Consider the following 25,673-nt stretch of genomic DNA (forward strand, 5'->3'; position numbering starts at 1 on the left):
GCAAGATTAAAAATACAGCAAAGCCTGAGGAAAAACACTTTCTTGTCCAAACCTGACCTGGCAGAGAGCGAGGCTGTCCCAGCTGTCACCACCCGGCAGGCAGGGCTGCTGCACAGAGGTCGCGTTGGCGGAGTGGAGGTCCCTTCACTTCTAATCATACAAAACTGCTGTTGTAATTAGAACAGATTGTTTTATGCATGGGACTGAAACTAAGGAGAAAGACACAGGAAGGGAGAGGGACCTAACATCTTAACAGACCTTCTTCCATTTCGCTTGGGTCGTGCCAAGCCTTTCCAAATGCAACTCGTGAAACACTACTGAAATCATACTACAGAATCACAGAATGTCTTGAGTTGGAATGGAACTTACAGCCCTTCCATCCCCAACCCCTGCCATGGGCTGGCTGCCCCCCACCAGCTCAGGCTGCCCAGGACCCATCCAACCTGGCCTTGGGCACCTCCAGGGATGGGGCACCACAGCTCTGGGCAGCACTGCCAGGGTCTCACTGCCCTCTGAGTGAAGAATTTCTTCCTAACATCTTAAACTCCTTTCTGCAATAGTAGCTTTTAAGTGAAAAATGAAACATCACAGTAGAAAATTGTGCCTTGAACAGGCTGAAACAAAGTGATGTTCACTTACAAATACCTATCACAGAAAGAACGAGGAATGCATGTGTACTTCACTGGAACTTCAAAAAACTGTCATCAAGGAAATCCACAAGGAGACATTAATGTGAGGAAATTTCATAGCATTTACACAAGAAGTAAGAAGCTTTTTCCCTGCAAACAGAAGTGAAAACGAGGTGGTGAAAACAAGGAGCTTGTTCCCTAAAGCAAACTCTTATTTATCCTGAGTTTCCCATGGCAAATGCAGACTTCATTGCTGTGCAGAACAGAAGGGCCATAGAATCATGGAAGCATTAAGGTTAGAAAAGACCAGTCGGATCACCCCCACCATGCCCACTGCCCACGTCCCTCAGTGCCACATCCCACGGCTCTGCGACTCCTCCAGGTGACCCCAGCGCTCCCTGGGCAGCTGTGTCAGTGCAGAATCACTTCTGGAGAAGGAATTGTTCCTAGCAGCCAACCCGAACCTCCCCTGGCACAAAGTGAGGCCATCCCCTTTCACCCCATCGCCGTTCTCTGGGAAAAGCAGGCAATCCCCACATAATCCATGCCACAAGTGGCACAATCCACCTGAAAAGCAAATAATGATGCTGCTGAAAGATCACCTATCTATCATGCCCTTCCATTGCTAGCTACTCTTAATTTGCCAACTCATCTTTCATCAGGAAGTTTCTGGACTTGCTCATCACTAAACCCTGCATGTTTCCAAAGAAAAACGCTGCTATTTTAAGAATTATTTCAGTGGGAGATATTAACATAAAAGGAAATTCAGCAGAGTTGAATTTTTTGTTGATTATTTTATTTTATTTTTTTTTTTAAACGTTCCTACCATTTTACAGCTGAAGTGTAAAATGCAGCACAAGTGCTCGGCCTCACCAGTTCAGTCAGCTGCTTAATTAAATGGTGAGGACACAGCATTAAATCACAGAGAGAGCTGTGATGCCCCATCCCTGGAAGAGCCAAGGCCAGGTTGGATGGGCCCTGGGCAGCATGAGCTGGTGGGGGGCAGCTGGCCCATGGCAGGGGTTGAGGATGGAGGGGCTTCCAACCCAAGGCATTCTGCGATTCTATGAAAATCTCATTTAGATAAACTCTAGCATAGCAGCTTCAAAGTCCAAACATTTGATTTTGCAACCTCAGTTTTTCTTGGGTGGGGTTTTTAATACATAATATGTTATCTGAGTAATTAATTCCATTCTAATCCACGCAGAAAATTGGCTTTTGTGCAAAGCAACTTCATGATTTTCAAGATGTTTTCAAGGAGAGCAGCAGCTCTTGTGGAGAGCTGCCATTTATCCATCACTTCAGCAATTCCAGCATATTCACACAACTGCTCTTGGGATGTGCTGAGCGTCGTCGCTTTGGAGCGCGCCAGCCTCCAGCTCTGATGGAACACATTTCCAGCAATCCTTTCCATTGACATCCTGCTAAACATCTGCTATAAATAAGCATGCTTCATCAATAATACATAAAGTATTCAGCATGGGTTGTGAAACAGATGTATATTGAACCATTCAATGAAAATGAAATTTCCATAAAGAACAAACGTAGTTGAGTTGTACTGAAGCGGGAATCGTGCATTCAGTAAAAGGCACCATAAGTGGTTCTGTAAATTAGGAACATTTTTTCCTCCTTTTAAAATTTGTAGTTGCCCTTGTTTTCTGCCATTCTTATTATTGTTTTTCCCTCGATCATTCTCTGTGCTTCCCACAGAAAGAATGCTTGATCACTTCTTCTAAAAGCCAACGATAAGAGAATTAAATCCCTTTGGCATCACTGCACAGTGCAGTTGCATAACAAGCCCAGTATATATAGAAATTGCATTCCAAGTGTTTACATAAGAGCTCAGAATAACACAGATGTAAAAAAAAAATACATACATCCAACCCAATTTACAAACCAGCCCTGCAGTGCTTTGTGTCTGATAACTTGGAGCAAGTGGATCAGCTTAGCAGTGGCACACGGTTAATATTGTCCTCGTTCTGTTTACGTAACTGGAAGAGAAAGATTAAAAACTGAACAAGCAAGCGTGTGTAAAACGGTGATTTGCTTATCTTCAGGAAGATGCTTTTTCTAGCTAGAAAGACTGGCACAGAGGCTGATGCTTGAAAATATTTGGAGCTGTCTGAAACTTCCTTTTCTTTTCTAGTACTCGTGTAAATCAATGCACACTCTCTTGAGAACCCCACAGATATTTCTTCACGCTCTTCTCACAGTTTTAGCTTACCGCCTGCGTTGTCAAACAAGGAAACTTGAATTTGTTCTGCAAGTTTTAAAGCAACTGAAGTTCCCAAAGCAACTGTTAGGTGGGTGGGGGGAAGCCAGGCTCCCAATAACTCACAGCAAAGAAACCCAGAGAGATGCACAACGCAATGCCCTCCTATGCAGCAGAGGGGGTCGCTGGGAAGGAAGTTACATTGGTTCAAATCTACTCTGCATGTCTATGGTTGGAAGGCAGTAAGTTTGTTGGCAGGTATAAGTCAGGTATAGAACCAGCCCTCAGGAGGAGGGGAGAGTTAGGGTGAGGGAGGGTTAGGGGGAGCGTTAGCAGGCAGCGCGTGGCACAGCTTGCAGCTTCACTTCCTGAGCAGAACCAGATGAAGCAAGGCAAATCTTTCCTCGTGAAAATTTGCAGAGGGTCAAAAGACCAAACCCCAGCAGAGGAGATGAAAGAAGCTCCGGTTGTAAGGAGCAGAAAAGAGTAATTGCCAAGATCACAGAGAGAGGAGCTGTAGCAAATGTGGTGCTTTGGGGACTGCTAATGGGATGGAGAGCATGGCATTTAATGTCTGCATTAGCAACCTGGTGAGATTGCACTCAGCCAGTTTCTTAGCTGTAAAATCAGAAGTGAGAGACCTGCAGGAGGTCTACAGAAAGCTGTGGGCCATCGGAAGTACAAGACAAGCTGGTGGATGCCACAGGCCAAATCTATGACTAGATAAGCATAGAATACATACATAGTGCTCCTTATTAAGAGGAGGAGGACAGTGCCCTACACTGAGAGCATCCCAGTGCCTGCCAGCTCCAGCAGTGGGCAGGGAACAGCTCTACTGTGCAAATAATCACACTGCTGCAAGACAGCTCTCAGACTGCTTTAACATGAAAGTATAAGCTGCATCACAACCTGAAACGCCATCAGAGACATTGTACGAAGAGGCTTTAAGTGAAGCAATAGAGAAGTTAAAATACTAGATCTGGGTTTTAGTCATATTTTGGAGAGAAATCACTCTTGGTTGCTGAGTTACAAGAAGTCTTTAACATATAAATGATAGGTATCTAGAATTCATTAAATTCTATAATCAAAATCCAACTACCATTTCCAATGCAAATTAGTCATCGTAGAATCATACAATTGTATGAGTTGGAAGGGATCCCTAAAGGCCATCCAGCCCAACCCTCTGCATGGAACAGGGACACCCACAGCTCCAGCAGTGCTCAGTGCCCCGTCCAGCCTGACCTTGGCTGTGTGCAGGGATGGGGCACCTCCACCTCTCTGGGCAGCCTGTGCCACTGCCTCAGCACGCAGTTGCATCTCAGTCTCGAGAAGATCCTCTCTCACTGTAGCACAGTCCCTCCCAAGGGGCACTGAGTTCTCACCTGCTTCTTGCATCGTACCAAGCATGTGCACAGTGCCTTCCAGGACAGATGAGGACATCCCAGGGCAGATATATTCGTTGCTTTCATTCTTCTCGTCTCTCCCATCACCACATCCAGATCCAAAATATGGTCTAAAATAGAATTCAATTCATTTCTTTTTGAACAGTGATGGAACAAATGGGCCCATGGAGATCAGTTCAGCCTTCTATTACTGTGCACGCATTAAACATTAAAGCTTCTATACTCCTTCCCCCAGCAGAAGTATTTAAAATGCACAGAACATTTCCAATTTGAATTCCATAACTATCCATAATGCTTTCAGATGTGCTTTTTTTCTTTTCTTCAGTTGTCACCTGGGCACTTCCCCAAGCAGCTTCCTAAATCTCATCTCTACTTTTTGCCTGGTTGCTTCTCCAACCAACAAATCCCACCTCCTCAGGTTTACTCTCAAGAGGAGAAACAAGAAGTGCCCTGACACAAGTACTGAGACACAATCTCAGCAACGTTGATATCAGGCTTCACTAAGAGCTCAGGGCAGCCTGATATCTTGAGCTCCCACCCCTGTAACTCCCAGTTTCACCATTTCTTACTCTGCTCTTTTGTGGTGTCAGCAGCACACGTCCACAGACCAGAGATTACACCAAGCATTATTTCTACAACAGATCTCCCCCAAAGCCCATATTCTCAGGCAGAGCTCCCAGCAAGACTCATTCTTGTTTCCACAGCAGAATGCTGCTTTCCAAGACCAGTGGTTGCAAAAGTTTCTCCTTCATTCTATTTTGCTAGATGTTGCATCACTAGAGACACAACAGTTAGGACAACATCTGTAGGTCCTTTCTTCGCCCATGAAAACCTGTGTATTTATCAACGTTATTGAAATGAATACATCCAGCTTCAAAAAAGAGGAGTATCTAAAAATTTTCTTTCAGCTCAGGGCTGGAAATGATAGCAATGATTCCCACTGCTCTGTTAATAAAAGTCATTCTGGTTTCTGTATCACAACCAAGAGTGAAGAGAAATACTTGACCTACCCACGTTCTGAAAGGCTGTAACACGTGTTCCATTGAATTTGTCCACACAGATGTTTCACATTCAGCAAATTTGCTCACATCCCCACAAAGAAACCCATTTTTGTTTCCTGCAAAAAGAAAAAAACATTGTCAGGATGAATCCTACAGCCCTGCTGCTAAGCCCCTATTATCCCCCTAAAGGAGTATAATCACTGTCATCAACTGCAAATGGAATTGGAGCACCTCTGTGCTGACCCCTCGTCATTCTGTGCCTTTAGATTCTTCCATCTCTTCAGCAATTTGTAATCCGTGGCTTTGTTTTGCCTCTCAGGAAAAACTTTGTACAACAGAATTACCAAAAAGACACTTGGGCAGCTCAGATAAATGTTCCCTGGTCTTTGTTTTTTGTTTTTTATTTAATTATCCCATTCGCTTACTAAAAAATACGGTTTCACTTTCAAATAACTTAAGTAAGGCTGAAATAGTTGATATTGCTGCTTCCTAAGGTTTCACAAATCTTTGGGATATTCTACCTCTATAGATTTTATTGCATAAAGAAAGATTTCCTGGATTAATGTGGGAAGTGATGCACTGTGCTATGCAGCGCAGTGGTTACCAAAAAAACCCCCTCCATTCTGGTTATTTGGATGTTGCAGTTATGACACATCACTGAGGAACTGTAAGGATCAGATCACCAATTACAGCCTTCCCTATCGCTATTCCCATATGAGGTTGGTCTGGAAGACACCCAGACAGCTCCAACGGGGACATTCTTCCTCCTGGCTCACAAGGCCCCAGGGATGGCCTCCAGCAGGAGTCTGGTGTAGAACCACAACATCAGTGAGGCTGGGAAAGACTACCATCAACCCATCCCCACCATGCCCACCAAGCCATGTCAAACGTGGGACGCAGAACACTGCCTTGAACATGTTCTTCAAGCCCTAGGAAGAACAAAGCTTACAGAGGAAAGGAAGAGACTGAAGCACAGTCAGGTGCTCGCAGGAGACAGGGAATTCAAGCAAGAGAAAGATCAGGCTGAAGACATCCCATGCTAAGGCTGCGAGGGTACAGAAAACAGGAGCACTTGTGATGGATGCCATGCTTTCAGAGGGGTAGGACATAAGAAAAAGTTACAGAATGGAATTTGGAGGTATAGGAAAACCAACTTCCAAACAAAATACCTTGTCTATTTAAGGCAACAGAACTTCTAGCCACACACTGTTTACAGATTGTTGATTTATGCAGCCTTAATTTCAATGTGTTTGAACCTCAGATGCTTCAGTCATATGCTCCTTGTTAGCAAGGTTAGCTTGCATGCTGATAAGCATCAATTCTTTATTTTTAACTTTACCAATTACCCTTCGGAAGGTTTGAAGGCAATTCTGACAATAAGGACAATTTGCATTATTTTTCAAACTTCTGTTTTCATTTTTTTCATGGAGGGACTTAGCAATTTTTGCTCCAAGCTGCAGTTACAGTTCCCAGTCCTTTGGTGGGATTTGAGCATAGAGAATTACAAAAAAAGGCAGTATCAGTAGGCATAGCTGCTCATTGCCTTATCTGGTTGTGGCCACAGCTGCCTGCAGGGCATTGCCTGGGGCTGTGCGTGCTTTAAGCGCTCGTTGCCTCAGTGGGGATGCATGCCTTGCTGGCTGCCTCCTCCTCTTCACCAAACACTGCTCTGAAGGAAGCAAGCCCTCTGGTGAGCAGCCCCTCGCCTTTCCACTCATGCAATGCACAGCTAGGGCTTGAGGAAGAGTATTTTCTGTATGCTGTCCTCAGCTTCATCCTGCTTTTGAGCTCTAGCAGGAGTAGATTCAGCCACCATTAATAAAACACAGCTTACGAGTATATACAGACATTTATCTTCCTTCAAGAGCTGTGTTTTATTGACTGATTGTATCTACACAAGTGGAATGAAAGCACAAATACTATAAATCCCTCAAAGAACCATCTCCTAATGAAAATGGGTAAAAGGCAATTTCAGGAAAGATAACTTGCAGAATTAAGAGCCAGGAAATAAAAAGCAGGCTGAAATGTTAGCAATTCCCTGGCTTTCAGGTACTGATACAGAACCATAGAATCACTAAGGTTGGAAAAGAGCATTAAGACCATCCACAGCCCAATCACCAACCCATCCCCACCATCTCTGGACATGCTCCAGGCCATCACAGTGTCTTTTTGGTAGTGAGGGTCCCAGCACTGAGCACAGCACTTGAGGCACAGCCTCACCAGTGTCAGCAAATGCCACAGCGGAGCACGTTCCAGCAGCAGCCATAGTTCTTAGTCTCTCTGAAATAGGCAGTTCCACATGTGGGACTCTGTAAATAGCTGCCACAGAATAAAACCAGTGTAATTCCCAAAGTCCCCCTCGCCTTCGGCTTCTCTGCCAAGCGAGCAAAGATCCAACTGCCCTTCCCCCATGTGAATTTGCTGCTAGGCATTCCTTCTATTCAATAACTTGGTTTTTGAAGCATTTAAAGACATTTCATACCCCAAACACCCATAACCCCTGCCACGTTCAGCTAAATGTGAAGGACAAAGGGGATTGCACACTCATGGAGCATCTCCCCTCTTCTCACTGCCAGAGACATCTTGCAAGAATGTTCCTTTTCCACAGCCTGGTGATAAATCTTAGCAGGTCAGGTAAGAGCCAGTAGGGTGCTTTGCTTTCATATCTTAAACTATGTCCTGCAGTTCTTCAGAGATGAAGTAAACAGACATAAAACAAGCACTCTAAAATATTTTAACACCTATTCCAGAACACAAATCCCAGAGACAGAGGCTACCAAAATCAAACAGCTGAGCAGAGAACACTTGAGACTCGTATGAGAAGAACACCTCGCTCATGCAACCAGGAGCTGTAACCCTGCAAGGCATGGCAGCAGAGCAGCACGGGACTGGTCTGAACACAGCCAGGGGGTCAAGGAGCTGCTGAATACATCTCCAAATGATTCTGCACGGCTTTGCATCCGACGCTTCATCTGTCATAGTGTTTCTCCAGTCAGCAGAGATGGGAAGGAGTCAGCTGGATGGGAGGACAAGGAGGAGACCCCCACCCTGAGCGGGCTGCCAGCCTCTTAAATTCCAGCTGGAAGCTGCTGTGCCACCCAAACCAGCATTTCACATGGACTGAAGTTACCATGGAAACAGTGTCCTATATAGGTCATCCAGTCCCTCCCCAGGCCCCCCGCTGCAGCTTGAGATCCTGCTCAGCCCGGCGTTAGAGCAGCTTGCGATGCTGCTCGAGGTGACTCACGTCTGCAGCAGCTCCGTGTGCTGCACACAGTGCAGATGTGGGCTGCAAAGGTACCCGAGGTGACTGCTTAAAGAACAACTCACTCACAGCTGGGCTGTGCAACATCACCACCATTAATGCTTTTTCTCAGCAATAATCCTCAACATACGGAATCATAACATTGATTAGGTAGGAAAGGCCACAAAGATCATCGAGCCCAACTATCAACACAGCCCTACTGTGCCCACGTCCCTCAGTGCCACATCCCCACGGCTCTGGGACTCCCCCAGGTGACCCCACTGGTCCCTGGGCAGCTGTGCCACTGCCTCACTGCTCTTTGGGAGAAGGAATTGTTCCTAACAGCCAGCCTGAACCTCCCCTGGCACAACGTGAGGCCATTACCTCATGCTCTATCAAGTGTGCCAAATTGCTTCTCTCCACGTGGGCACAGTGGGGATGGGTTCAGGGTTGGACTTGGTGATCTTTTCTACCCTTGATAATTCTATGAACCTGTGTAGGAGAACCTACTTGGAGAAGATATGGCCTCCACCAAGGAGTTTCCAGCTCAGGCAAAACTTAATTCTTTGCTTGAAATGATCCCATCAAGTGCCTTCCAAACAAGGAAAGACAGCAAGCCCATAAAGCAAGAAACAAAACAAAATCCTAATAGAATAATCAAATTATCCTTCCTATATGAGGAGAGAAAGGAGGAAGAACAAGATTATTTCTATTTCTAAATACTTGTGAAGAGCTCAGATGCTACAGTGGCCATGACAGTGGTAAGGAAATGGCTGGCAGCTGGCTCAGCAAGGCAGCTATAAATAATACATTACATCTCCAGATCTGTAGTTAATTTTCCAATATGTATGTTCCAACTAGCCTGGACATTCTGTTCTTTCACATATATGTATTAATTATATAATGACATATAGCACGTTAGCATCAGCTACGTGTTTATATAATACAGTTATAGGTATTTTTTATATGTGTATCCCCAAAGCCCTCCCCACTTTTTCTGGATATGCACTTTGCAATGAGCGAAGTCGTTCTTCACGCTCTGAGCAGGTGTCATTTATCATTAGAACCACAGCATCATCAAACCTACGGCTGGCTGGTGCTCGTGAAACATCCTCTGCAGCTGTCATGAACTCAGTGGCTGTTAAACACGACTTCCTCCACCTCCACAGGCCACCCCGTGCTACCCAGTGTGCCCCTTACCTCGTACAGCTCAGTCCTGCAAGCCAGGATCCTCTTCTGTGACTCCCTTCAGGTTTGCTTCAGCAGTAAGATGGTTGGCCAATCCAGGACCCTTGGCTGCATTAGTTTTAGAAAATGTGTTGTTTGAAAGGCTTTTCAAAGGAACACGGACCTCTGTGAAGTCATTCCTACAAAGTCACCTTGTGCAGCATGCTGTCCAATGTGGCTTATAGCCGTGTATAATCTGGCATGGGAAAAACAACAGCCAGTTTTATCATAAAAGTCCCAGAATTTGAATGCAAAGCTTCCCTCTGCAACCTAATTGCTTTTTAGAGATGTGTCATAGCCCCATAAAAAAATCACTTATGCATCTGTTCTGACTGCCCAGCAGTAATTTAATGCTACTTAGTGTCCAGAACCCAACTGTGAAGTACCACTTACCGAAACTGTAATTGGGCTAGGGGCAGTTCTTCAACATTATTTGCAGCTAGGCCATTTTTTTTTGAGGACAGGCTTTTTGAAGACTCAGTATCACCAAACTGCACCCTTGCAAACAGAAAAGCTGAAGTCAGAAAGTGATCACAAAAAATACATTTTAAAATTGTCTTTGATGTGCATGGGGTCAAGTGGCCCAACAGCAACACAAAAGCCATTTTGAAAAATTTAAAAGGTACATAGGCTGATGTTTTAATAACATGCACTTTCTCCAACCTTCTTAATTGATGACATACCCAAAACTGGGCTTTACCAGCATCGCAGCATCCGTGGAATGAACACAGAACCAGACTCTTCAGTAGCACTGGGGGTATCACAGGCTCAGCTTCATGAGGCAGTCGCTCTTTCTGCAGCTCCTGTGCAGGGCTGGTCTTTGTGATCGTGGAAGTTTGTGGATTCTTTCTCAACATGGACTATGAGCATTTCACAGCTCTGATTTCCTGATCTTTCAAAAAAAATCTCCGACATGGTGGGCATCAGCTTCCTGAGACAAACCACCAAGCCAGAATGGCACTGTCATGGAGAAGGTGGTGGGGAAGGATAGGGACAGGCACCTGCTGATGTGTTTCCTCTCTGTTAAACATCATCAACAGCCCATGGAAGCAGCTGTGTCTTGCTGTGGAAAGGGGACAGTTTTAATACATGCGGGGGAAGCATCTCCACACTGGGGTCAGTGCCCAAGAGCACTACAGGAGACAGATGCTCCTGTACGGAAAATGAAGCATGACAACATTCTTCAGGGAGAAGGCAGATGACATTATAGCCTCTATCAGAGCCTTCATTTCTTGACGCGTGCTGTAATTTAGTTCACCATCACTTTCTGACATGTGTTACAGCAGCTCTGTCCTCATTTTCCAAGTGCAGCACAGGACACAGAAGCCTGCTGAGGGACAGAGGCATCCTTTACAGGATGGCTGCACAGCCAAGGAGGCTGTGGATGCCTCATCCCTGCAGGCACCCAACACCAGGCTGGATGTGGCTCTGGGCAGCCTGGCCTGGTGGTCAGTGACCCTGCACATAGCAGGGGGTTGGAACCAGATGAGCATTGTGGTCCTTTTGAACCCAGGCCATTCTATCATTCTGTGATCCTCAAGTAGGGAAACAGAGCCAGAGGCAACAGCTGGAATCCTAATGCCAAGCGTGGGTAAAATGTTGAGCAGTGCATTTGTGTTTCTTCAGGTCTCAGAGACGTAGGAGAAGTCAGGAAGCTCAGGACAATGGGAAGCACTCACAAGACAATCCATATAGATAAAAGTAAGATTTCTGTACCTGATCTCCAAGAAAGATGTCAGTGAACACTGTTTCTCCCCAGAGGCTGAGTGGAACGAGACCCAAAGGCAGAGTTGCCTGTGGCCAAGGACAGGCAGAGCTGCAGCACCAGCAGCATTCAGCCTTGCCAGCTTTACATTCCTCCATCACCTCAGAAGTAATTAAGTCAGGAGAGGTGTCACAGACTGTTATAACCAAGTCTTTCAGCCAGACATGGAGTTTACATGAGGGGAAGAACATCACAGAACAATTACTAACAAAGCCTGCAAGAAGTTCAGAGATGTACCCAATCATCCCTGTGTTTACACACAGTGTCAAACAAACACACGCTTTGAGAATGGCAGTGTTTAGCTGCTCTTATGTTATAAGATACACTGTGTCTAGCTTGTTATGGAATAAAAACCTCCTGTTGGCTTTTTGGAAGATAAGCTTGCAACATGGATGAGCAGGGAGAGGAAGGAAGTGGCTGTCTGGAAGTCCACTCACCCACATGGTCCCATCACTGCAATCACTACAAACGTCTGGCACAACTCCTCACATAGCTCCTTACAGCTCTTCCATGGCTAGGACAGGTAAAATCAGATCCCAAAGACTTGGAATGAGGGCAGCTTTAGGTGGAATAGTGCTGGAAGGCACAAGGTGAGGAGATGGAGAAATGGAAGGGTTTGAAGATGCCACTTCCACCTCTCACTTGCTTCTCTGTACAAGTCCACAGCATACTTCTGGGAAGTCACAGCAGGGGAGAGCAGAACAGGGAAATCAAATGTGAGCCTTTCTAATTAGAAATACCTCCTGATCTCTCTACAGTAGCACAAGGATCATTTTGCTACTGTTTTGGTCCAGTGTTCTTCATTCAACGCCTGACTTTAAGCTGAAAGCAAAAGCCACTCCAGCTTTCAGCTAAGTCAGCACAAGACAGTTGTAAAGAAAAAGCCTGAGGTAAGATCTGCACAACAGGAGCTTATCCAGGTGGTTGGCATTTCAGACTTCAGCTATCATTCCTGCATATGCATCGTGAAGCCTGAAGTGCTCTCGGAGTTGCTCTATGGATCCTCTCTCCCCCAGCTCTCTTTTGATGTACACACATTTTTTCTGCCAGCATTCTCTTTCAAAAGCAGCAATTCACGATTTTAAGGAAAAACTGCTGCAGAAAAGCTGTTTCTTTAGCTGTTCTCATTAGACCTCAAGCACGATTCAAGTGATCTGAGCCATCCAGAAGCCTCAGAACATACAGAATTCCCAATACTTTCCAGCCTCTGCAAGAACAAAGACTGAAACTTGCACACAAACAGAAGACTGCAGACAAAGCATCTCTGCTGCCGCCTGGTGCCCAGCACGCCCAGCCAGCCCCAGGAAGGCAAGGGCTGCATTTGGCTGCTGGGATGTGGCAGGACCACAGCGGCTGTATCTGAGTAAAAGAATTAAAAACCAAAATGCTTGCAAAATTTAAGCCCAGAAGGCATAGGAAGCCATACAAATTAAGCTAAAACTTAGATAAATCAGATTTTTATCTTGTATGTCAACACGATTTGATCAGCCATCATGAAGAATCAGCGCTGTGTTACCAGGCAAGCTTTTAGGAAGCTAAGGAAAAACTGGTGCAAACATACAGCAGGCTTCAGCATCACACCATCAGTTGCACTGCAGCTACCAAGGGAAACAAATAAAACAACAAAATTCACATAAAATAATCAGGCTTTAAGAGAGAATGCATAAACTTACACGGCTGCTCAGAAAACACAAATTTCTGATTTTTAATTCAGAAGAGTAAAGATTAACAAATAACCCAAGGACAAAACTCCTCAATAAACAACTTTTTTGTTCCGTGTCAGCCAGCTAAGTAGTAAGACCAATAAACACGGGACAAAACAGGGATAGAAGGCCTGGAAACCAGATTAAGGAGAGGACTGCACAGATAGAACTTGTCCTGCAGGCAATTCAGACAGGCACCCAGTACAATGAACGACCCAAGAGAACTGAAAGCTCTCCCACAACTCCATCCTCTTGGTGCTCCCATGATTGTGGGCATACACCCAGCAAATGCATTCTTCTGCCTTCATTTTGAGGTTTCTTATTCCCACCATGCCTTCCCTTGCTCGATGCATTCACCCCAACTGCTTCTCCACTTAACCCCAGCCATACCAGCTGCTTCCTCTTCCATTCCTCGCCAGAATGGTCAGCCTGCAGGTAAATATGCTCTTTCTTTTCCCTCCCCTGTGCTCCTGACCACCACCCAGAGCCATGCGGTCCTGCATGACTTTTCTGGCTCTCTCCTGGCAGCAGCTGCAGTGGAACAAGAGCATTTTCTTCGTTACAATAGGAAAAAAAGAGGAAAAATAAAGAACGTATGAATGAGAAAATATGAATGAGAAAGCTTCCCCTCGATGTTTTTTGCCCTATGAAGTACAAAAAGCAGAACAAGAAGCCCGTTTACACTTCTGCTTTATTTCCCAATAGATTGTTTGCTATAAAATACGGTGCCAATATATTCAAATAGTAAAATATAGACAAACTGTGTGGTACCAATCTCTGCACATCTGTCTTTCGTGGGTTAGTTTCAGTGTATTCAGCTTCTATTCTTGTCCATTCTGGCCAAATTTCTGAGGTTTCTTACTTTGGTTGGAAGTTGAAAACAAAAACCAGTTGACTGCAACCTGTTCAACTGTCCTCATGAACAACACATATCTTACAGAATTACTGGAAAAATATCAATCAGGAATGGTTGAGGACATCTTTCTCATTGAAGAAAGTAGACCTGTTGCATTGACATATTAACATCCCTAAGCACTACTGCGATGCTTTCCAGAAGCCTTACAACAGATGGCCTTGCCCTAAAAACAAGAGCTGCCATCCACTTTTCACAGTTCTCAGACCACTGGTTTGGATTCCAGGCTTACTGTGTGACATTTCCTTTCAGTTGATGGCAATCAAGAGTCTATTAAAAAGAATCACCTCCAACATGGTGCTGTTTCTCAAACCAAAAGGTGCCTTAAGTCAAAAATAGCCCTTCAAGAATGTTTATTCCTCACCATTGAAAATAGCATACAACACCCAAGAAAAGGAGCAGGGGAAGGCAACACTTTAAGACTGACTCTCATCAATGTCTTTGTCTGGATCCATTTCTGCAGCTTCACTCTCCTGTTGCTGTTTCTTCCAGAGTTTAGCCATAGCAAGCAGTTTGAGATTAGGCTGATTGGCAGTATCTTCTGGGAAAATATAATCATAATATTCCTCCCAGCCAGCATCAGACTACAGGGAGAAAAAAACACCACAAAGCAGGTTTAATTTGCATGTTAATGTTAGCTATTAGCAGGTTTTTCTAATAAGCATAGAAATGAGATAAAATTAAAATCAATGTTTGTCAGGACACCCATAGCAGCTAAAACCAACAAGCTGGATGAGTGCAACACGGTAATAAAAGTTTAGTCTAAAACCACCTTGAGCACTGGTATTTCATTCTGAATCAACTGCCCAGCTGCCCCACCGAAGGGCAAGGAACTCAGCAGGATGTGTCTTCTGCTAATACTTTCCTTCAGTTACAGAAGTAATAGCAGTACACAGTTACAGCACCCATCACAGCCACTTTTGAGCTCCAGACCCCAGTAGAGAGCCACCAAGGTTTCAGAAAGATTACTTGCATATTTTTTTCTTCTTACCCCATCTTCAGCCTGCAGCTTTCTCCTCTTCTTTATTTTTTCAGGCATAAGTTTTTCTATCCTCTCTTTAGTGCTATCAGTTCCAAACTCCTCTTCAAAGGTCTTCCAAGATTCCAGAAGCATGACTCTCTCCTCTTTCTCCTCACAGTTCCTCATTGCCTTATTAGCCTCTTCGTAAATCTGCCGGCACCTCGACAAGCTCTCCTCTTTCCCTGCAGATAGCTCAAACTGTGCAAAGCTGATCCATACCTGTGTTGGAAACAATCAAAAACCAAGCTGAAACTTCAACTCGGAATAGGTGAGTGATAAAGTGATAAAAGAAAACCAAGCAGCTAAAAAAAATAACCACAAACAAACCAGAAGCATGCTGTTATAAGCAAATACCTAGAAAATTCACGTTTGTTTCAAGGATGTGAGATTTGCCTCATTTTAAGAGGAAAGAATACTTCTGTAGCAATCTCAACAAATTTCTACTGCTTGTTTTGGGTTATGATAGACCTGTCTGAATTTAGTGAAATCACAGCATCAAATTACACTGGAACAATAATCACAATGAGTATTCGCAATATTTTAGCAAATTAAACCCCAAAGCTGCTCAGCAAGAAGAGGGCTGCTTTGCAAAGCTTCTACAAAGCTTTCCTTTCTTAAATATGACACACCTGTTGTTACACAGAAGTTAAAAATGCCTGCATTACTAAAAGGTCAAAAACATGGGACTGAACTCTGGTTTTCAGTCAATTCCACAAAGTCATAGAATCATAGTCTGCAAGTAGAGCCTAACAGTTAGGCAACCAAAGCAGTCAAATCTTTCCACCCAGCAGGGATCCAATTCAAGCCCTGTTCTGTGTTCTGGGTACCCATCCATACCTTGACATGTTGCGTGCGCTGAAGCAGCCTGCGGTAAAGGTTTCTTGTTTTCTCATACTCTTCTTGCTCTATTTCAAAGTCAATGTAGGATTTCCAAAGAACCTGTAAAACAGAAGTCCCTCCATACGTTCACAGCCTCCAGCAGCTCTGTGTTCAACACTGTACCACAGAAGTTCTTTAACAGAGGAGTGCAGATAAACATGAACTTTGTAAAAATGAACTTCAGATACCCAAGTATTAATTAAGACCAAGTCACATGAAATCTTGTCCACATAACCTGTTTAGTTTACACTTGGAAGCGGGCATCTCCTGCCACATTTTATCATGGGTTTTACAGCCCTGCGTATCCTGCTAAGGAACAGCTGCTCAATTACTGAGACAGATTAGGCCACTGTTGTGAGCAGATCTGTTTGGGCTGTTAGATTATTGACGTTTTAATTAGTCAAACATCTGAAAATTACGGTAAGATGTGAAATGCACCTTCCCCCCCTTACCTCTGGCATGTCCAGTCGAGGTTGGCTAATAGCCAGTTCATAAATGGCACGGGCTCTATCGATATCACCAAGAATGGTCTCTAGTTCAGCAAATTTGATCCACGACGTGCAGTTTTCTGGTGCAAACTCCAGGAATTTCTCATACAGCTTTCGACAACGATCAAATTCTCGCAACTGTAACTCCAGTTCAATATAACCCTTGAAAAGTTTGTTTTTCGGACATTTACCTATGGATGTTCCCTGTTAAGAAACAAGAAAACCACAAGCCACTTAAAGATCTTGCAAAAGTAACAAAGACCAACACTACTTCTAAATAACTTTGTTGTTCAATATTTGAACTAAAATGCTTTTTTGAGTAGAGTTTGGACCAGCATGAAATCCAATCGATGTCTGCATATGAGGGAAGCATCCATAAAGCATCAACAAGAACTGTGAAGCAGAAAACTTTCTAACTTGTTTTACTTTTAAATAACAATAATTTCTCACGAGGTATCAGGTATCACCATGGCTCAACAAACACACACTTCATCTTGCATCAGAAGATGAAGAAAACACACTAGCAGTCTGCACCAGCCTTCCAGTTGAGGAGTTACCAAACATGATGTTAAACAAAGTCAAAAGAAACCGCCTCCTGGAGCATTATCCACACTGCCTGCTTGCTGATTTACAGTAAAGGATGGACAGAGAAGAATATGAAAAACAAATACTGCTGCTTTGATACGCTTCAGCATCTGAAGAAAACTACCTGTCCTCAGCCACAAGTGCCAAACCAGGGGAAAGCTATTCATGATTTCTGGTTTGGGAAGCTTTCAAATAGTTAAGACTGGGCACATCTGCAATAGAGAATACCAGAATCATTTAGATTTGAAGAGATGTCTAAGATCACCAAGGTAACCTAGCTTTCCTCTTCTGCATGATGACAGCACACTGCCTAGATATCCTTCCTCAGGAACAAAGCTGGAGGTGGTTCAGAGCAAACAAAAGCAAGGTAACTTCCTGCCAAACCTAGGTCCAGTTCACAGAAAGACTATGGCTTCATCTACAAAATCTAGTTTCAAAAATAATTCAAAGTAGCACACTACAAAAAACTGCCAAATTAAACAACAATAGAAAAAAGACCAGCAAAAGACAAGTCTAAAATAAACTGAAGGAACTATTTCAACAGAGACTAAAGTAGCCTTTCTAGAACGGAAATCAAATCAAGCTAGAACTACAGCATGTTTCAAGACAGATGGTTGCCTTCTCCTGCAGGGAGATTTTAAGATTTCTCATTTAATCCCTCTGCTTTGCTTTTTTTCTGGGCAAAGGCAGGAGTCCAGCTCAACAAACACAGCTTTACTAGCATGTTGCAGGGTAAACTTAGTCCGCTGCTGTCACTCAGCTTATTCAGAGTATCTGAACTGCAGGGAAACAATTTCTGGTGCCAAAACATATTCCATCATTCTCTGACATGGCGGGGAAATTTGTACAGAAGCTCCTGCACCTGCACAAAGGCCCCCATGATTGCTTCTATCAACAATCAAGTAGCTTGGACTCAAATGTTATTAAGTGCGAATGTCTAAGAATCAAAAACTCCTATTTATTTAGATTTTTAAAGAGCAACTGCTAATACAGGCATCATTTAAACAAACCTGCAGTAGTTAGAATTCTTTTAAGTGCACTAAGCTGATTTGTACTCTTGTATTTAGATGCACCTTTTGCCAGCAGAAACAGGAAAGCTGCATTCATCTCAGTCTGTGGCTAATTCATCATACCAAGCTATACTGCTTCTTAAATCACACATGACAGTAAATGCTGGTCCCTGCAGATTTCTAGGAAGCTTTATTTAAGTGGATTAAAAACAGCAATTTACAAAAGACGATTTTTAAGACCTTTTAATGCTATTCCCTAGTTAATATTAGTTAGGGAAATCAATTACAGAATTAACCAAAGCTTACCAAAGCTCTTCTAGCAAGTGGAAGATTTTTCTGTCTTATTTCAAACTGTGCATACAGCAGCCATATTTTGGCAAACGTAAACTGAAAGAAAAAGAACAACGTGATGCATGGGTTGGAAGCTCAGTAAATAATTTTGCATGTGTTCTTTACAAAACATCACTATCCACATATGAACTCACATTATCGATACTGCAGTTAGTTGTGTTTGACTTCAGTGTTTTTCTGTTGGAAAAGTGAGAATTTGTGACCCAAAGCAACCTCTACATCAAGGTAATTTACTCCCCTATAGAAGCGAAATAAGAACAGCCAGGACAGAAATCTTTTCAAGCAAATAAATTATTTTACCAATCAACTGATTGGCTGACTCCACCTGCTATGGGGGATATACACCCTCAAGACAGTTTATGAAATGCACCTTCCTCAGTGGGCACCATGCAATCAACTACAAAGTCACTATAAAAGGCAGCAACCTTCTGTAAAATTGAGTAACAAATATTTTATAGAGACTACAGGCAACGAGGCTGAGAACAGCTAGGAAAGGATCAGCCTTTCTAAGAAGGAAAACAAACAAGGGAAAGAAGAGAGAAGATGTTCTCTACTATTAAACAGTACTAAATTATTCTCTGTGTAGGTGGTATTTCAACTTTTTATAGCACTCCTGGTGATTTGGAAATGCTGATCAAACACTGGTTTCATGCCTATACAAGGAAATCTGACATTGATGTGTGGCCTGCTGTTTTCCCATTGACTACACAAACTGCAGTTCTCTAATTCCTCTGCTTACAGGGAAAATACAACCAATTTCAGAAGATCAACTTTGTGAAAGTAGAAGAGTCCCCATAAATCTTGGATAAGCAACTCCCTTGCTTGTGAGCAGCTATGCAATAATGCATCAGCAGCTTTTTGGAGAGGCCTTTGCATCTCAGCCTTGCAGCCCTCCCTGCGCTTAACTAAAGACAATTTAAGGGGCTTCTGAACCAGTGATTTGAGAGAGAAATTAAGCAATCTGGATCTTACAGTTTACAACATGAGCCTTTATATGAACTGCTGGAGGAGCCATACCTTCTTGTGTGGAAGGAGCTCAATACAGGCCTGATAAACTTGCCTGGTTCGCTCCGGATCCTGAAAGAAAAGGCAAAATTAAACAAAAAGTCAAGTTCTTCATTCACTACTCAGATTATATTACAGTAATGACACCATTTTGAATTGCACAACGATTGTCACACTGTAGAACAGTGTTTTTTAAGTGCAGGAGTTTAGAATCATGTTTACCTAAAAATATGTACGTATGCATGCGTATGCACAATTCAAAGATGGTAAATTCTGAGGGTCAACGATGGTCTTTTTTGAAGAAAAAAAAACAACCTCATTAAGAATGAGCCAATAAAACCATCAGTGCTGTCAGGGCAAAAAAAGGTTTTTTTTTTTCTTTTCCAGGACACTGAACAGCTATACTGAACTATGACTTTATGACATCAAATGCAGCTGTGAGACAGGACTGGTAACACCACAAAGCCTCAGAAGGTAACTGTACCAAGAACTTGACTGCTTCACAGAACAGCTTCACCAATAGTTCTGTTATGCTACTTGTACTGCTGCTGTATTTGTAATACTGTGATACCTAACTGATAAAATCCAGAAGAAATACCTACACTATTTATTATATATCATTTGTACCAGTATTGGCACAAGTTCAGGCAACAGTCTGGAAAAGGAAATTCAGATGGAGCTAAAAAGAGCTGGTTTTGCTCTTATCAGTCAGTTTCTACATGCATTGGGGCAAAACAAATGCTTTTCTCCTCATACAAGGGAAGGACTATTTCACACAAATTGAACTGTATTATAGGGGGAAAATGCTGAAATAGCAAACCCTGTGGCTAGTGACATAAAACAAATCAGATTGTTGTTGCTGCTCTCAGATCTCTAAAGGTACCTGTAGCTACCTTGTGTAAGAAAAGCACTTCAGAAAGAAAAAAAGCGAGTTCTTCCTACTTGCCTTTGCCTCCAGCTCTTCATATAAGGCATAGTTAATCCAGAGATAGATGTATCTCTTCCAGTATCTCTTCTCTTGGATGGGGGGAACGTTAGCAATGGCTCTTTCATACACTTCTCGGACAGTCTCTGCATCAGCATCACTTTCAACTAACCTCAAGTAGTCAAACCACGCATCATAATTATGTGGATTTGCCTTCCAGAAAGATGAGAGTAGAGAAACGGGAAAGAAACTTCATTAACTGCAAATTACAAAACTTTTCCCTTTATTTAGTTTTTATTCAGAATTTCCCCTTTAGAACTAGTCACTGCAATACCAGCAAAAACTGCCTCAAGTATGCTTAAGCTAGAGCTTTGGAAGGGAGGTGGGTTAAAGTGTCTTCACTTCCACGATGAGCCCAGAGAACATTTGTAATACGTACCTTCACTTCCTCTTCATACTGGAATCTTCTCTTGCTGACAATGATGTCTTCAATACCCCTTCTGTCTCCAAACTTCTTCTCAAAGATGGTGTAATTTTTGAAGAGATTCTGAGCATCCTGTTTTGGAATTCTATCCAAGGCATACTTGTAGATCACCCTTACTCTTTCAAACTGAAAATATTAAATATTACTTGAACTGTATTTGGAATGCAAGTACTATCTCACAATGTATGTTTTAGTATCTCACTGATATTTTACAGTGTTTAATGCAAATGATCTTTTCAGGACAGGACTAACACAGATCTCCCTGGAGGGTAATACTGAAGAGAAACAAACAAAGAAGAAAAATCTGTTAATACCAAAATTTACTATCACTTACTCATTTACAGGTTTGGAATAATTAAAGTATTTTTATGAGTCTGTAGTTTGGGGTTTACAGAATGCTCTAAATTGCTTAATTGCAAAATTATGGCTAATAGAGCTTTTATTTTGTATTATGCATGCAACTGATCTACAGTCTCATACTGTAGGACACATATGAGATTGAATGGCACTACTCTGAGTCTTGGGAGATTTGGCACTTATTTTTCTTAGAACATATTTCCTCAAGGTCACCAAAAGCCAAATGTAAGCTAAGCAAAAGACTGATTCCTTAACTCAGACTACATAAGACCACAATGCTGTTGGAAAACACAAGTAGTGAAGCGCACATTAAGGGACCTTGAGTTTGATACTAAGAAAGAAATCTTTTGGAGGTGGTTAGTATCAGCCTGATGTAAGAAAACCTTACTTCTTTCTGGTTCTCTTCAAACTTTGCAAAAGCCACATACAAGTGCTCATCCATATGCTCCTCTCCAAAGAACTCCACTGCCCGCTCGTATACTTTCCTTGCATGAGCAAAATAACAGTGCTTCTCTTCAAAGCGGGCATACTTGATCCAGTTTTTCACATCAGGATGGACAATAACGAGTAGAGCTTTGTTAAAGAAACAGTAGGAGTTGAATTGAATCTCTCAAATCGCATCCTTCCCAGTGAGCACAGACAAAACAACTCCTAAGAACAATATATGCAAGTAACACAACTGGGAAGGAGACATTAAGCACCTCCTGCCATGCAAAGGTACCACGTTGAGTACTGTGATGTATAATCATAGAATAGTAGGATGTTATAAACACAAAATAAACAAGAGTTAGGCAAAGCAGACTAAGATAACAAAAGTAACACCTGTGCTCCTCTGGCTGACTCATGGCTCGCCTCAGGTGCTCAATCAGAGGTTCAGGCCATGACTCAGCAGTTCCCATACATGTGAACCCAAATTTTAATAAAAGGGATAAAAGTCAGGCAAGAGTCAGGCAGAAGGCTAGGAAGGAGAAAACTGGAACAAATTATGCCTACAAAATAGTCTAGAGGCAGGGGTGCTGCTAAGTGCTCCCTGTTGTAGCAGGATCTGTACATTTAACTGCACTTGGAGACACCTGTTTAAACACATGTTTAAGACCTGCTGGCTCTCAGTATGGTGGCTCACTCCCAGCACATCACAGTAAAAAGGAGCTGGTATAGAGTAGGGACAAAAGGAAGAGTTCACACCTCAGTTTGGCTAGGAGTCCCAATGCACTAAAAAGGATATATCTTTCATATATGGTACGTGCCCTATCCACCTCCTTGTATCTCAGCTCAAAGTTAATATAGGAATGCCAAGCTTGCTCCTCTGGTTGCCATTCCATCCAGCGTTCAAACACCTGACGTGATCCAGCAACGTTCCCCAGCATCTCTTCCATGTAAGTGTACTTATACCTTAGAAAACAAGATCTAGTGTTTACAAGCATTTAGTAAATACAAATTACAATGATTTTTCAAGTGCTTAATAAGAGCATCACTGGCACTTCTACCATGTATTTCCCAGAATATGCTCCAGAAATGCCTGTAGATACTGCTGTGACTGGCAGTGTGCACATACACAAACATCCTTCTCTGCAACAGCCTTCTCACCCCCTAACTACACAACCTTTCAAAAATTCAGCTTTTACATTCTTGGGAATCAGCCTAAAGATCTGCAGAAAGAGAATACAATACACTTCTAGTGATAGAGATATAAAAATGACCAATCCTCTCTGGGGTAAAAGCAATGCTCCATTCTCTGTAAACATACCAGAATTGGTTCACCCTGGGGAGGGTGGTAATAGCTCGATCCCAGATGTTTCGGGCATGATTAACCTGGCGGTTCTTCATTTCCATTTCTGCATATTTCAGCCAAAGGGTGACATTTCTGTAGTCTACATCTAAAGCACGCTCGTAAATGGAACGGGCCCTGGAAAGAGAAGCTGTGCTTATTAACGTGCCTCCAAAACACTGACAGCGTTTGTCAGCCTGTGTCTTAAGAGGTTTATAACAGATCTACAGCCATAACATAGTTACCTCTGTATTTCTTTTAAGCTTTCTTCCCATTGCGCGTACTTTATCCAGTTGCTGATAACAGTTCTGTTTTTTCTTATGTTATCTTCGAAAGTCTGAGGAGAAAGTTATTTCTGTAAGTACAAACATCCTCAGTGCAGACTAATCTTTACATAAACAATTTACAGGCTATTAGAAGAATTGTGTGTTACATGTTGTAGTAACAATAGCTACTCAATACAACACTTTCTAAAAACTGCATAGCAGAGCAGCTAGAAATGTTGACTGTCGTACAGATAAGGACTACATTCAAGTTTCTGCAAGTGGATACCTGGAGTACTGATGGGATAATGTATAATCAAAGAATATCAGGATGTTATAATCACAAAAAAAACCCAAGAGAGTTAGGCAAAGCAGACTATGATAACAAAAGATAATAAATAGAAGGCTTGACCAGCATGAGTTTACTCTGACATGTTTGTAACATTCTATGGTTTTCTTTAATCTTATGATTATTCCCTGGATTTAATATTCTGGCATCAAATGTCCAAGGTAATTTTCACTGTTCAGTGCAATGGTGACAGTATCTCCAGTGTTGCATTTGGCTGTCAGGATCAATACTATCAATACATAAATCATAGTCAAATATGGTTTAACAAAGGTAACACGCAGTCGCTTGCCATCCATACAAGAGATCAAAGAATAACCTGTCTTTTGATATTGGCTGTATCTGAAAAATAACTGAGTAATTCTAGTTGAAAACATTTCAAGTTCACCGTTAAGAATACACTTGCTCTACTTTCTTTTGATCCAGGACAGAAATTATTGAAGAAAAATGCAGAAGAAAACTGTAGTTAAGTTTGCACAAAGCAGCTCTTATTTAAAGAAAGGAAAATATAAATATCTATCTGAAATCTCACAAGTAGAATGTTTTGGTTTTTTTTCTAGACAATCATCAAACCATAAACACACCTAGTGTAGAAATGATTTCTAATGTGTGCCCCACAAAGCATAACAAGGACAGAAATAACATTTGCAAAAGTAGTATGGTTCTATGCCTTTTTAACTGTAAACAGTTGAGATGGAAAAACTACCAGCATCAGCAAAGACTGCTGATGTTATGTCATACTGGCACGATATCAGTGGTGAATAAGAAACTGCATATAGATCATGCATATAATTACCTTTGCAATGCCCCAAACATATTGAATGCAGAGATCTGATATCATGCGTATTACCAAGTTTTGTTAAACAACATACATTCAGAACTTGCTTTTTGCATGAAAATAACACATTTTCTATGAAAAGTGTGGGTTTTTTAAGAATTATTAACCTAAAAACTGAGCAAGTAATAACACAAAGAACACCTTGTTCATATTACAAAATATCAGATTTTAGCACTTTATAGAAGGGTAAAACTTGGGTTTTTTTTTTCCCTTTACCTTCCTTTTCCGTAGCTTATAGTCATTTAGCTCTTCAACATCTGTGATCTTCTGCTGAGGAGGTGGTGGAAGAAGCTCGAGCTCTCTCTCCTTTGCTTCTCTTAAAAGCTGCTCTGCTGTGATCTGAACTTCTGCAGGCGCTTTGTTTTTCACCTGTAAAGCAAGGGCTTTTGGTTTGCTTTCCCTTTTCAACACAAAACTAAAAAACCCATCAGGATGAGTTTGGTCGAGCGGCTTCCCACGTGAAGCATCTACTGAAAAATGACTTGGAGGCTCCTGAGAGAAAGGACGGGCACCACAGTAACTACCCAGTAACAGTGAGATCAGCATCAGGAGATCAGGAAGCTCACTGAGAATCATAGAATCGTTAAGATTGGAAATAAACAATAAGATCACCAAGCTTAACCATCAGCCCATCCCCACTGTTCCCACGTCCCTCAGTGCCACATCCCACGGCTCTGGGACTCCTCCAGGTGACCCCAGCGCTCCCTGGGCAGCTGTGTCAGTGCAGAATCACTTCTGCAGAAGGAATTGTTCCTAGCAGCCAACCCGAACCTCCCCTGGCACAACGTGAGGCCATCCCCTCTCGTCCTATGGCCGTTCCCTGCCAGCAGAGGCCGACCCCGCCTCACACAGCCTCCTTTCGGGTGGTTGCAGAGCCATAGGTCTGCCCTGAGCCTCCTCTTCTCCACACCGAACAGCCCCGGTTCCTCAGCCGCTCCCCATCACACTTGTGCTCCAGACCCCTCACTGGGAGCCGCCCCACCAGGCCGCTCCAAGATCCAGAGAAGCGCAGGGCCCAGGGCAGCCACCCGCTCCATCCACACACCCCGCCTCGCCCTCACACAACCCCGCAGCACCCACACAGCGGCCACAACCGCCACCGCCACCCACCTTGGCCACTTTGGGGATGCGCTGCTTGCCGGCCGCCGTAGACGCCATCTTGTCGTCTCTCCGCTCCGGCTCCGCCCAGCGACCTGTGACCTCACGTAGCGGCGGCGCGCGCGGTTGCCGTAGTAACGGCAGCGCGTCCCGGTAGC

At 43.0% G+C, this 25,673-nt stretch overlaps 1 protein-coding gene across 1 annotated transcript; it reads right to left on the reverse strand.

Moving 5' to 3' along the window:
• Positions 1-13,856: 13,856 nt before the first annotated feature.
• On the reverse strand, positions 13,857-25,657 carry CRNKL1 (crooked neck pre-mRNA splicing factor 1). The gene is made up of 14 exons (XM_052701257.1): positions 25,528-25,657; positions 24,634-24,786; positions 23,216-23,307; positions 22,950-23,108; positions 22,428-22,594; positions 21,591-21,769; positions 20,801-20,971; positions 20,383-20,574; positions 19,449-19,508; positions 18,387-18,467; positions 16,450-16,689; positions 15,956-16,057; positions 15,089-15,337; positions 13,857-14,681 (listed from the first exon to the last, which is right to left on the reverse strand). The coding sequence occupies exons 1-14, from the start codon at positions 25,573-25,575 to the stop codon at positions 14,514-14,516; spliced, it is 2,061 nt and encodes a 686-aa protein (XP_052557217.1). The 5' UTR covers positions 25,576-25,657; the 3' UTR covers positions 13,857-14,513.
• Positions 25,658-25,673: the final 16 nt, after the last annotated feature.

Source organism: Tympanuchus pallidicinctus, unplaced genomic scaffold (genome assembly GCF_026119805.1).
Source record: "Tympanuchus pallidicinctus isolate F22 unplaced genomic scaffold, pur_lepc_1.0 scaffold1, whole genome shotgun sequence".
Lineage (NCBI taxonomy): Eukaryota > Metazoa > Chordata > Aves > Galliformes > Phasianidae > Tympanuchus > Tympanuchus pallidicinctus.

Bases quoted from the DNA above. Each gene is read 5' to 3' on its own strand.
- CRNKL1 (XM_052701257.1), bottom strand. From the start codon at position 25,575: ATGGCGTCTACGGCGGCCGGCAAGCAGCGCATCCCCAAAGTGGCCAAG. The intron at 20,972-21,590 runs GTAAGGTTTTCT...TAATATTTTCAG, and splicing joins TTGAAGAGAACCAGAAAGAA to TTTGAAAGAGTAAGGGTGAT. The intron at 16,058-16,449 runs GTAAGGGGGGGA...TCTGTTTTACAG, and splicing joins CTCGACTGGACATGCCAGAG to GTTCTTTGGAAATCCTACAT.